The 12,194-nt window shown below is 43.3% G+C and overlaps 1 protein-coding gene across 1 annotated transcript in view; it reads left to right on the forward strand.

Annotated features, from left to right (window-relative positions):
- Positions 1 to 12,194, forward strand: part of LOC115464322 (potassium channel subfamily T member 2-like) — a 197,227-nt gene that overhangs the window by 180,353 nt on the left and 4,680 nt on the right. The window contains exons 25-26 of the mRNA XM_030194710.1: positions 2,803 to 2,886; positions 4,880 to 5,008. Coding sequence (XP_030050570.1) covers positions 2,803 to 2,886; positions 4,880 to 5,008 — 213 coding nt within the window. The remainder of the gene's footprint in view (positions 1 to 2,802; positions 2,887 to 4,879; positions 5,009 to 12,194) is intronic.

A 12,194-nucleotide genomic window follows, 5' to 3' on the forward strand; every position in this document is an offset into this window, starting at 1 on the left:
TGGCTCGCCTTTATCAAAATGTTTATTCACGCCTTCAAAGAAATTAAGTAAACTGGTGAGGCAAGACTTCCCTTGACTGAATCCATGTTGACTCTGTCCCATTAAACCATGTTTATCTGTGTGTTCCATAATTTTATTCTTTATAATAGTTTCCACTATTTTCCCCAGCACTGAAGTCAGGCTTACTGGTCTGTAATTTCCTGGATCACCTCTGGAAACATTTTTAAAAATCATTGTTCCATTGGCCACCCTCTAATCTTCAGGTACTACAGATGACAGGTTACAGATTACTAACAGCAGATCAGCAGTTTCATATTTCAATTCTTTCAGTACCCCTGGATGCATGCCATCCTGTCCAGGTGATTTACTAATCTTTGATTTGTCAATTTGGATAGACAGCATAAGGTATAAACAGAGATGGAACACCCAGAAAAATAAGATAGGGGAACAGGAGCTAGATAAAAATTAAGTGACTAACATAAGGAAACTTTGCACAAAAGGTGCAGGAAAATGGAGTGGAGGAGTGGCCTAGTGGTTAGAGTGGTGGACTATGGACCTGGGGAACTGGGTTCAATTCTCACTGCAGGCACAGGCAGCTCCTTGTGACTCTGGGCAAGTCACTTAACCCTCCATTGCCCCAGGTACAAATAAGTACCTGTATATAATATGTAAGCCACATTGAGCCTGCCATGAGTGGGAAAGCACGGGGTACAAATGTAATAAAAAAAAAAATCTCAGGTAGGAGTGGATAAACAAATTCCTGCTAGCTGGTATTTATCCTTTTGTGTGTTTCCTTTTTCCTGCTGATCCTTTGATCCAAGTTTCTCACCTGGTCTATTTACACACTATGAGGTTCACTGGCAGAATTGTATTATTCTCCTGTCTGCTTCCTTCAAACCCTACCCCATGCCCGGTGCCTTGCAGTTCTCACTGCATTTTATTTTCCTAACCGTCTCCCTCTCCACCCTCACCCTTTGAATCCATCTAGTGAGTTCTGTGTGATACCACAGCTCAGCTTGAAACATTAGGTGGCACAGACCCCAGGAGAGAGGCTGTGTGGGCAAAGAGCCTGGCACCAGGGCTTTGCTAGATTTCGAAACAAGGACTTCAGGTACTTGACTTTGAGAACGCTTTCCCGACTTCCAGAGTTTGGAACCTCAGCCTGGAAACTGCCTCTTTGGGAGGTTCAGTTGGCGCTGTCTGTAGGTGATGCAAGGTGAAGTCAAAGCCGCCCTCTTTTGCTCAGTAATGCCTAAGTGCTGACTTCACACTGTGTTTCAGCACCATAGATGGGCTTGGGGTGGGGGGAAGGAGATTTTTTTTGTATGGATGGTTTGGGTCTGTATTTTAAAGCTATATTGAGCCTTTTGTCTTCACGGCTCAGAATCCAATTGATTCTTGCTCTGTGGGACGTGGAGGGTAAGGGTATAAAGTGGAATTCACCCCCTCTCTCTGTGTTAAGAAAATCTTTCACAAAGTTTATCAACATTTTTTTCCTGCAAGGACATCAAATATTCTTAAATCATTCCTTCTGTCCTTGACCTGTTCTCAGACTCTCAATCTTCCTTTCTGGTGAACTTAGACATGTCCACACTTAACCTCCCCCCCCCCCCCCCCCCCCAAAAAAAAAAAAAAAAAACAAAAAAAAACATTCCTTACATCCCTAATCTAGCCATGCTTCAAGTCTGCCATTGGCTATTCTCATCTCTGTCTGCTTCTGATCTGTCAGCTTCTCCTAAGTCTGTTAATTGGAACTGAAACTTGGGGTCTTTCTTGGTAAAAGTAGAAGGATTTTAGGAAGAGAAGTGGGTCTGCTCATGTCCTGGAAGACAAACTAGTACTCCCTAACATGGTTGGGATACCTATTCCTCACTTCCCTGCAGGATGGTACTGAGGCTCATAGGAGCCAACTTTTCAAAGTTATTGGGGGTGCTAAGCCCAATGGAAATGACCCCTCCCTGGACACATACAAGGAATTTTCTCAATATTGGGGGTGCTCAAGCACCCACAGCACCCACAGAGTCAGCTCCAATGCTGAGGCTAAAGCAGAGAACGTTAATTATATTGTAAACCACCCATAGCCACCGAGAGGGGGGGCAGGGGGGAATAGGCTCCCCAGGGGGGGCCCGGCGCCACAGTCCCACCCGCCCTCCGTCGTCGACTGTCTGCCACTGGGCCGGGCCCCCTGCATTGAAATCACAGCACCTCTCACCTCCGTGTGAAAGCGCTGCAGGCAGCAGGGCAGCAGATCACCTCCTTTCGGGCCTCCTTCCTTCCCTGTGTCCCGCCCTCGTCTGACATAACTTCCATGAGGGGGGACACAAGGAGGGAAGGAGGCCCGAAGGAAGGCGATCTGCTGCCCTGCTGCCTGCAGCGCTTTCACACGGAGGTGAGAGGTGCTGTGATTTCAATGCTGGGGGCCCGGCCCGGTGGCGGACAGAGGGGGGGGAGCGGCGGTGGTGACCTCGGGGGGGGGGGGGGGGGGTAGGGAGCAGCGACGACCTCGGGGAGGGGGGAGCAGCGGCAGCGACCTTGGGGTTGGGGCTGGGGCCCCGGGGGCGGCCTTGCCCTGGGCCTGGCCCAGTCTCTCAGCGGCCCTGAAACCACCTGCTGTTTTGCGATAGGCACTTTATCAAGTTAGCCAAATCACATAAAGGTAACAGAGACAAACAGCACAGGCTAGGCTTGAGCGAGGGGTTGAGGAAGAAATGCACCTACTGGGGAGAGCTAGAGAGGTCCAAGGGCAGGATCCCAAAGGGTGCTGTGAAGAATAACATCACTGTGTCTCCTTCTCTTTCACAGTCCTTCGTGAAGGATTACATGATTTCCATTTCTCGTCTCCTGCTTGGTCTGGACTCCATGCCAGGCTCAGGGTTCCTCTGCGCGGTAAGTAGGCAAAGAACCAGCCAATGCTTGATGTCCACATCTTAACCTACTCATTGATCTCCATGCCTCTCTCTATTGACCCCTCTGCCTACCCCTACCTGCTTAACCTTTATTCCAAGAGAAAATCATAGCAGTGTCAGAGCTGCCAAGACACCCAGTTCCAGGCTGGAGACTTTTTGGCCAGTCCCAGTTTTGAACTTTACATCCCAAAGAAGTGTGGGATTTGTAGCGCCTGATCCTTCCCAATGAAATCAGCACTGCAAGTCCCATAGTGCACCAGGATGGAGAGGTCAGAAATCCAGGACTGTCCCAAAAATCTCCAGCCTAGAACTATATAACTTGGCTTCTCTGAAATGTACAGTTTGGAGATACATTACGAGTAGCCTAATGGTTAGGGCAGTGGGCTAAAAAACAGTGAAGCCAGGGTTCAGATCCCCACTGCTGCTCCTTGTAAGTCCTCTGAGGCAGGAAAATACCTGCTGTATCTCAGTATAACTCACCTTGAACTGCTACTACTGAAAAAAATTGTGAAGCTAAATCCAAACTCCTTTCCTCCTCCCTCTTTCCCTTCATACACCCACCCAACAATCAACCCTCACCTACACATCAATGGTTACACCATAAATCTTATAAAAGCTCAACCAACCCACTCATGCCTCGATTGATTTTGAACCAGGCCTGTTGGTGGCATTAACTCATGGAAGGTGCTCAGTGCAAAGACTGGAACATGGTTAGATGTTTCTGCTGGAAGACATATCTAAGATCATGGAATTTAATGCCCTTCCATTCAGCGATGCCTTGGACCTCACCGACTCCAGAAACTACTACTACTACTACTTAACATTTCTAAAGCACTACTAGGGTTACGCAGCAATGTACAGTTTAACATAGAAGGACAGTCCCTGCTCAAGGGGCTTACAATCTAAAGGACAAATGTAAAGTCAGTCAAATAGGGGCAGTCAAATTGGGCAGTCTAGATTTCCTGAATACAGGTATAAAGGTTAGGTGCTGAAGGCAACATTGAAGAGGTGGGCTTTGAGCAAGGATTTGAAGATGGGCAGGGAGGGGGCTTGGCGTGAGGGCTCAGGAAGTTTATTCCAAGCATAGGGTGAGGCGAGGCAGAAAGGGCGGAGCCTAGAGTTGGAGGTGGTGGAGAAGGGTACTGAGAGGAGGGATTTGTCCTGTGAGCGGAGGTTTCGGGTGGGAACGTAAGGGGAGATGAAGGTAGAGAGGTAATGAGGGGCTGCAGACTGAGTGCATTTGTAGGTTAGAAGGAGGAGCTTGAACTGTATGCGGTACCTGATCGGAAGCCAGTGAAGTGACTTGAGGAGAGGGATGATATGAGCATATCGGTCTAGGCGGAAGATAAGATGGGCAGCAGAGTTCTGAACGGATTGAAGGGGAAATAGATGGTTAAGTGGGAGGCCAGTGAGGAGTAGGTTACAGTAGTCAAGGCGAGAGGTAATGAGAGAGTGGATGAGAGTTCGGGTGGTGTGCTCAGAGAGGAAAGGGTGAATTTTGCTGATGTTAAAGAGAAAGAAGCGACAGGTCTTGGCTATCTGCTGGATATGCGCAGAGAAGGAGAGGGAGAAGTCGAAGATGACTCCGAGGTTGCGGGCAGATGAGACGGGGAGGATGAGGGTGTTATCGACTGAGATAGAGATAGAAAGCAGAATAGTTAATGCCATGAAGATGGAGAGCAGGGGTGGGGGATGTTGAATTAAATAGCTTTGTCTTCACTTAAATGATAAACAGTTTTTTTCAGTTTTATCTCTTGTTATAACCTCTGCCTGAGCATTCCAGCACTAAAATAAGGATTAAATGACCTTTTGTCCTTAGCCCAAAGCAATTAACAGAACACATCTGCTGATCTGGCACTATTTTCGCATCATAAAAGAAAAAAGAAAACAGTTTCCCATCTAATATTTAGGGAGGGAGACAGGAGGCCTACAGAGCTTTATCATATCTAACACTCTGCTTTCTGTTTCTACAGCTGAAGGTGACAGAAGAAGACCTTTGGATCCGTTCCTATGGCCGTCTTTACCAGAAGCTCTGCTCCACCTCTGGTGACCTACCCATTGGCATCTATCGCACGGAGTCTCAGATGTTTGCCACCTCTGAGGTGCTAGGCCCCTGCCAAGGAAGGGGGGAGGGATGGGGAAGTGCCAGATCTTGTAAGACCAGATGGTAACACCAGTGCAAACCAGTGTGGAAGAGTAGCCTAATGGTTAGTGCAGCGGACTTTGATCCTGGGGAACTGCAACTCCTTGTGATCTTGGGCAAATCACTTCACCCTCCATTGCCCCAGGTACAAATAAGGACCTGTATTTACTATGTAAACCGCTTTGAATGCAGTTGCAAAAGCAGAGAAAGACAGTGTATCAAGTCCCATTAACAAGATTCCAGGCACAATGTCAAAGAGTAGCAACATTCCATGTAGAATCCCAAAGAATAGCAAGATTCTGGAATCCCAAAGAGGAATGAGTGGAAGAGTAGCCTGGTGGTTAGTGCAGCAGACTTTGATCCTGGGGACCTGGGTTGATTCCCACTGCAGCTCCTTGTGACTCTGGGCAAGTCATCTAACCCTCCATTGCCCCAGGTTCAAATAAGGACCTGTATATACTATGTAAACTGCTTTGAATGTAGTTGCAAAAAAACCACAGAAAGGCAATATATCAAGTCCCTTTCCCTTTTCCCCCTAAATATAACAGCTTTGTCCCCTAGTCACAGTACTACATTCAGCCTCTTCAGCGCCAGGAGAAGCCAGAGACACTTTCGACATTTCCAAACTGCCCCAAACACTCAGGGGCCTTTTTACTAAGCCGCATAAGCGTCTATGTGCGCTCAACGCGTGCCAAAATGGAGTTACCGCCCGGCTACCGTATGGCTCTTGCTGTAATTTCATTTTTGGCGTTCATCCAATATGCGCGTCCAAAAAATAATTTTTATTTTCGGACGCACATATTGGATGCGCATAGGTTATTACCACCCGGTTACCACATGAGACTTTACCACTAGGTCAATGGTTGGCGGTAAGGCTTCAGACCCAAAATGGACATGCGCCAATTTTGAATTTGCCGCATGTCCATTTTCAGCAAAAATGTTTAAAAAAGGCCTTAAGGCCTTTTTTTTACAGATGCGCTGAAAAATGGACCAGCGTGCGCCCAAAATCCACGCCTTCACTACCACAAGCCGTTTTCAGCGCACCTTAGTAAAATGACCCCTCACTTTCTTCACAGTCCACGGTCTTTCTAATCACAAGTTGCTGGTCTGACGCACGGCTGCACCTGCTTAATTTACATGGCAGAAACTGCCACCCTGTTCATGTGGTTATCCTACAGTCTTTAGTGGGTACGTTTTACAATCGCAATAAACCGCTTTAGGGATAACCATCAAAACACAAACAGCATTTAAAAGAAAGAACTACAATTTTCAAACAGGATACAAAAAAAGATGCTACCTGACGTCTGTGTTTCTGTAATCCCGAAAGCCCAAACAAAACCACACAGCGGCGGTTCGGCAGACCATGTTGGATTATTTGTAGTAAATAATTAGCAGATTTTAGTACACACAGCTTCAGCTTTAGAAATGTTAATTTCTTTCTTCATCTCTCTCTCATTCACCCCTGAATAATTCACTGCTGAGTCACTTTAAAGTTGAAGTAACAAAACATCTGTTTACTCACAGTTTGTAGTTAGATTATAATCAGACAGGCTTATATATACATATTACTATACATTTGTATTATCAGCTCCTTCCATGTGCTTAGATGGTAATGGATGCTCACACCATAGATCCTCTCAGGTTAGGAGAGATCATGAGCTCCATGTGCTCCATGTGCTGCATCTACTGCATCTGCTGTGTCTAAACCCCCACAGGAAGTTGCATAGCTGTGTGACCTCTCTAAGTAATTCACATCAGAGGTCACAGAGTAATCACAGAGAAATAATAGGTGACAGGCAATGCATGTAAAATACAATACATTCCAACAAACCCCTTCTCATGCATAACTGTCATGCAATTATTTATTCATACAAAGTCCAAGCTTTATACGCAGATTCACAAAATGTTCTCTGGGTAACGGTTTGGTCATGATGTCAGCTGTCATCTCACTGGTGTGACAATAGTGTAGACTGATGACCCCTTCTTTCGCCAACTCTCGCACGTTGTGGTATTTCGTTGCGATGTGCTTGGTGCGTGACTGAACCTTGTCATTCTGTGACAGTCGGATGCAGCTCTGATTATCTTCCATTATCTGGACTGGTCTCTTTTCAGCTATTCCAAAATCCAGCAAAAGTTTTTCAATCCACATCAGTTCTCTGCACGCTTCCGATACGGCCACGTATTCAGCTTCTGTAGAAGACAAACTCACAATACTTTGTTTATGACTGGCCCATGAAATTTGTACATTTCCATACATAAACACATATCCACTTGTGGATTTATAATTAGAATGATCCCCTGCCCAATCTGAATCACAGTAACATATTAGTTTTGGATTACTATTGGCTGAAATCTTTAATTTACAATCAATGGTACCCTTTAAATACCTTACCATCCTTTTAACTGCAGTCCAATCTGATTTGGTAGGTGAGCTGACCCTTCTGCTCAAAATTCCTACTGCATTTGCTATATCAGCCCTGTATGTGGTAGTTAGATATAAAAGCTTACCTATGGCTGATCTATATTGGATGTTATCTGGTAAAGGTTCTCTTACTGTTTCATCCTTCAGAAAATCAGTGATCATGGGAGTGCTTACAACTTGGGCATCTTGCATACCTAAACTTTCAATAAGCTCATTTATTTTCTGCTTCTGGCTTAGAAGATAAGAACCATCATTTTGTTTCTCAATTTCTATACCAAGATAGTATGACACATTACCAAGTTCTTTTATCTCAACATTCTGGTTTAAACACTTTACAATGTCCTTGTACTCTTGCTCACTTTTGCTTGCAATGAGCAGATCATCAACAAAAGCTAAAATGTATGCATATTGTCCATTTCTGCACCTAGTGTACAAACATTTATCTGCTTCACCTTGCTTAAATCCTAAATTTGTCAATATTTCATCCAATTTGTCATTCCAACATTTCGCACTTTGCTTTAATCCATAAAGACCTTTGTTTAATTTACACACTAGCTGTCTTTGTTTTGTATTTATGAAACCTGTTGGCTGTTCCATGTACAAGTCCTCAGTTATATCTCCGTGAAGAAATGCTGTTTTCACATCAATGTGGTTGACTTGCATGCCTTTTGAGACTGCAATGCTCAGAAGTGTTCTGATTGTCGTGTGTTTCACTACAGGTGCAAACACTTCATCAAAATCTTCTCCATATTTTTGAAGATATCCCTTTGCGACTAATCTGGCTTTATACCTTTCCACTTTTCCTTGTGCATTCCTTTTTAACTTGAATACCCATTTGCATCCTATAGCTTTCTTGCCAGGAGGTAATTTTGTAAGAATCCAAGTATTATTTTTATCCAATGCATCAATTTCTTCTTGTGCAGCTTTATGCCATTCAGCAGCTTCTTCTGCTGGCATTTTCTCAATCTCATCCCATGTTAAGGGCTCTTGAGCTTCTGCTGACTTTGTTAGGTAAGACAGTCTTGGGGGTGGAACACCTTTGTTTTCCCTGGATGAGCGTCTGACAACAGGTTGGTCTGACCTTTCCGCATCCTCTAAATCTGAGAGTTCTTCTCCAATTGATTCCCCTTCTCCAACTGTACTGTCTTCTTCAATGATCCTTTCTGTGTCTGCTTCCTCTGCCTGTTCCTCGTTAGATACAGATGAGTTGCTTTCAGACATCTGCCTTGGTATGGCATTTATATACACTGGCATGTCTATTATGGTTCTAGTTTCATATTCTGGATGATAAGGCTCATCTGGGATAATCCAGCCTTTATCAACCCTTTTGTTTTCATCAAAATATGTAACATGTCTTATGCCAACAATGCCAGTTTTCAGATTCAAAATTCTATATCCTTTGTGTCCTGGAGTATAGCCAACTAAAATGCCCCTTTCTGTTGTGGAATCCAGCTTATGCCTTCTTTGCTTTGGTACATGAGCATATGCTGTACTTCCAAATGTTCTTATGTGTGACAGGTTTGGCTTCCTACCATGCCATGTCTCATGTGGTGTGCGCTCAGCGCCTTTAGTTGGCATTCTGTTTTGTAGGTACACTGCTGTGAGAATGGCTTCCCCCCATAGTCTTTTAGGGAGATTGCTATCTGACAGCATACATCTGGTCATTTCCACAAGTGACCTAAATTTTCTCTCTGCAACAGAATTTTGCTCTGGTGTATAAGCTACTGTTGTGATATGTTGAATGCCTTCTTGTTCTAGAAATGTGCGCATGCTTTGTGAAGTGAACTCACCACCATTGTCGGTCTGAAGAACCTTTGGTTTTCTTTCAAATTTATTGCTCACCATGGCTACGTATTTCTTCAGCATGTCTGTGACTTGACTTTTCTCTTTCAGCAAATAGGCCACACAATATCTAGAGAAATCATCCAAGAATATTAGCACAAATCTGTTATTTCCCAATGATGGGATATTAAACGGTCCACATAAGTCACTGTGTATTAAGTCCAGTACTTTATTACTCCTATTTCCTGTGTATGCAGGAAATGAGGGTCTCACACCTTTTTGAGTAACACAGTCTATGCATTTCTCCATTTTACCAGCATCTGCACTTATCTGAATGCCAGTGGCTAGTTGCTTACTGTAAAGATCCTGGATCACCTTAGAATCACGATGTCCCAGGCGGCGGTGCCAGATTTCCAGACTACATTTACCATCATTCTTCCTTACTTGCGCCATATGTGAGGCTTCACCTGAAATGCTCAGTTTATAAACATCATTATGCATAAAAGCTTCAGCATACACTTCATCATTTTTAGAGATTGTGCACTTACTATTTTCAAAATGAATCACAAATCCCTTCTTATCTAATGTAGATACACTAAGCATATTGCAAACTGCTTGGGGAATATACAAGACATCACTTACAGGAATTTCTTTAACTTCATTAGACACTTTGCATTTTAAGAATCCAATTCCTTTTGCTTGGATCTGAGCAGTCCCTGCGTTTGCAGTTTTAAGAATACCTTCTTCTGGACACATTTCCTGAAAGAAATCCTTACAATTGGTTAAATGGCATGTGCTCCCCGAATCCAAAATCCAAGTACTTTCATTTGAATTATTATTTACCATAGTCAAAGATTTTTCTGCCATTAGAAAGCCCTTGTGTTTATCTTTGTCCTTCATACATTTCCTGGTTTGAAAATTCTTTAGTTCCATTGGCTTAGGTGAGCTAGAGGGAGTGTTTTGTGTTTCCTTACACCATTTAGATACATGTCCCTCCTTTCCACATGAGTAGCAAATCAGCTTGCCCTTGGGTGGAGTTTTCCCATAGCTCCGCCTTCCTCTGTTCTTTGCCAAGAAATTTGTTTCATTTCTCTCTGACTTGCTTTGAGAACACATCTCCTCAGAATCATTTATTATGCATTCCTGCCTTAGTTTTGATGTTGTCTGTTCAAAAGATTGCCCTTCAATGGCCTCATTTACAGACCTAAAAACATCAAACTTCTTTGAAAGTGAGGTAAAAAGAAATGCTCTTTTCAATGCATCACACATGGGAATTCCAGAAAGTTCTAACTTTTGAAATGAAGACATAAGATGCATAATGTGATCATTACATTTACTTTTATCCCTTAATTTGGTTTCATTCAACTCTGCCAACCAAATTGGTTGCTGCTTTACATATGTAGTTGCATACATAGTTCTCAGCTTACATAAAATGTCCTTTGGTGTATCTTTTCCCTCCACTAATATGGCTTGTTTCTCTGAGAGAGCTTCCAAAAGCATGCACTTCACATAATAGTTTGCATTGTCCCATTCAGCCATATTTTCAGCTGTTCTGTCTTGGTCTAAGCATATATTTAATCTTTTTGCTCGAAGGAGACATATGAATCTTAGTTCCCACTGCTGATAATTAAACTCAGTTAATTTGGGCACCTTGAGAGAATAGAAAAATGGTGAATTTCCTCCCTCAGCCATTTTCTTAGCCTTCTGTCTGCTGTGTGGGGGGGAGAGAGAGACAAACTGAATCTTTCCTTTAAAACTTAAGAGAAAAATGTGGCCTTTTTTTCTGCCTGGTAATATTTCTCTTCTTTTTCAATTCCTGGACCCTGGGCCCGTAACCCTTTTGTTGGATTATTTGTAGTAAATAATTAGCAGATTTTAGTACACACAGCTTCAGCTTTAGAAATGTTAATTTCTTTCTTCATCTCTCTCTCATTCACCCCTGAATAATTCACTGCTGAGTCACTTTAAAGTTGAAGTAACAAAACATCTGTTTACTCACAGTTTGTAGTTAGATTATAATCAGACAGGCTTATATATACATATTACTATACATTTGTATTATCAGCTCCTTCCATGTGCTTAGATGGTAATGGATGCTCACACCATAGATCCTCTCAGGTTAGGAGAGATCATGAGCTCCATGTGCTCCATGTGCTGCATCTACTGCATCTGCTGTGTCTAAACCCCCACAGGAAGTTGCATAGCTGTGTGACCTCTCTAAGTAATTCACATCAGAGGTCACAGAGTAATCACAGAGAAATAATAGGTGACAGGCAATGCATGTAAAATACAATACATTCCAACAGACCACAGATTTATTTATTTATTTATTCAAGACTTAATATACCGCTGTAGCTGACGAACAGATCACAGCGGTTTACACACAAATACCAAAACAGAAGAAAAGAAATACTAGATAGCTAGTGAGTAAACACTTTTTGGAATAAATATGGTTTTACAGAGATTTTAAATGTTTGTAAAGATGATAATAATAGATATGGAACAGAATGCCAAAATTAGACAGGAGAGCACAGAAAAATACAAGCTGCAGTTGACTGTTTTACAGTAAAGTCAATAGGAATAAACTTAGAGTTTGGTGCTTCTGCCTAATACTGATAGACTGGTCAAACTATCTAAGAAAACACCTGAGGAGGAGTTCAGACACAGCAGAGGCGTGGGCTTGAGAGTCAAAGGTTTTTATCCCTAACTGAACTCAGAGCTAAATTACTTTTCATCAGGAGGAAGGGTGCTTTGGTTACAAACAAGTTGGAAAGCTGCACATTTATCGTGTGACAGAACAGCGACCTTCCCTTTCCACCATGGGCAAACCTGGGCTCATCTATGTGAGAGACCCAGAGGGGAGTAGCGTGGTGAAGTGCGTCAGGGTGCCAGGAGGTGTGTGGCTGGGGGGAGGGGTGTGGGGGTTTATAAGGGTTGCTGT

Source organism: Microcaecilia unicolor, chromosome 3 (assembly GCF_901765095.1).
Source record: "Microcaecilia unicolor chromosome 3, aMicUni1.1, whole genome shotgun sequence".
Lineage (NCBI taxonomy): Eukaryota > Metazoa > Chordata > Amphibia > Gymnophiona > Siphonopidae > Microcaecilia > Microcaecilia unicolor.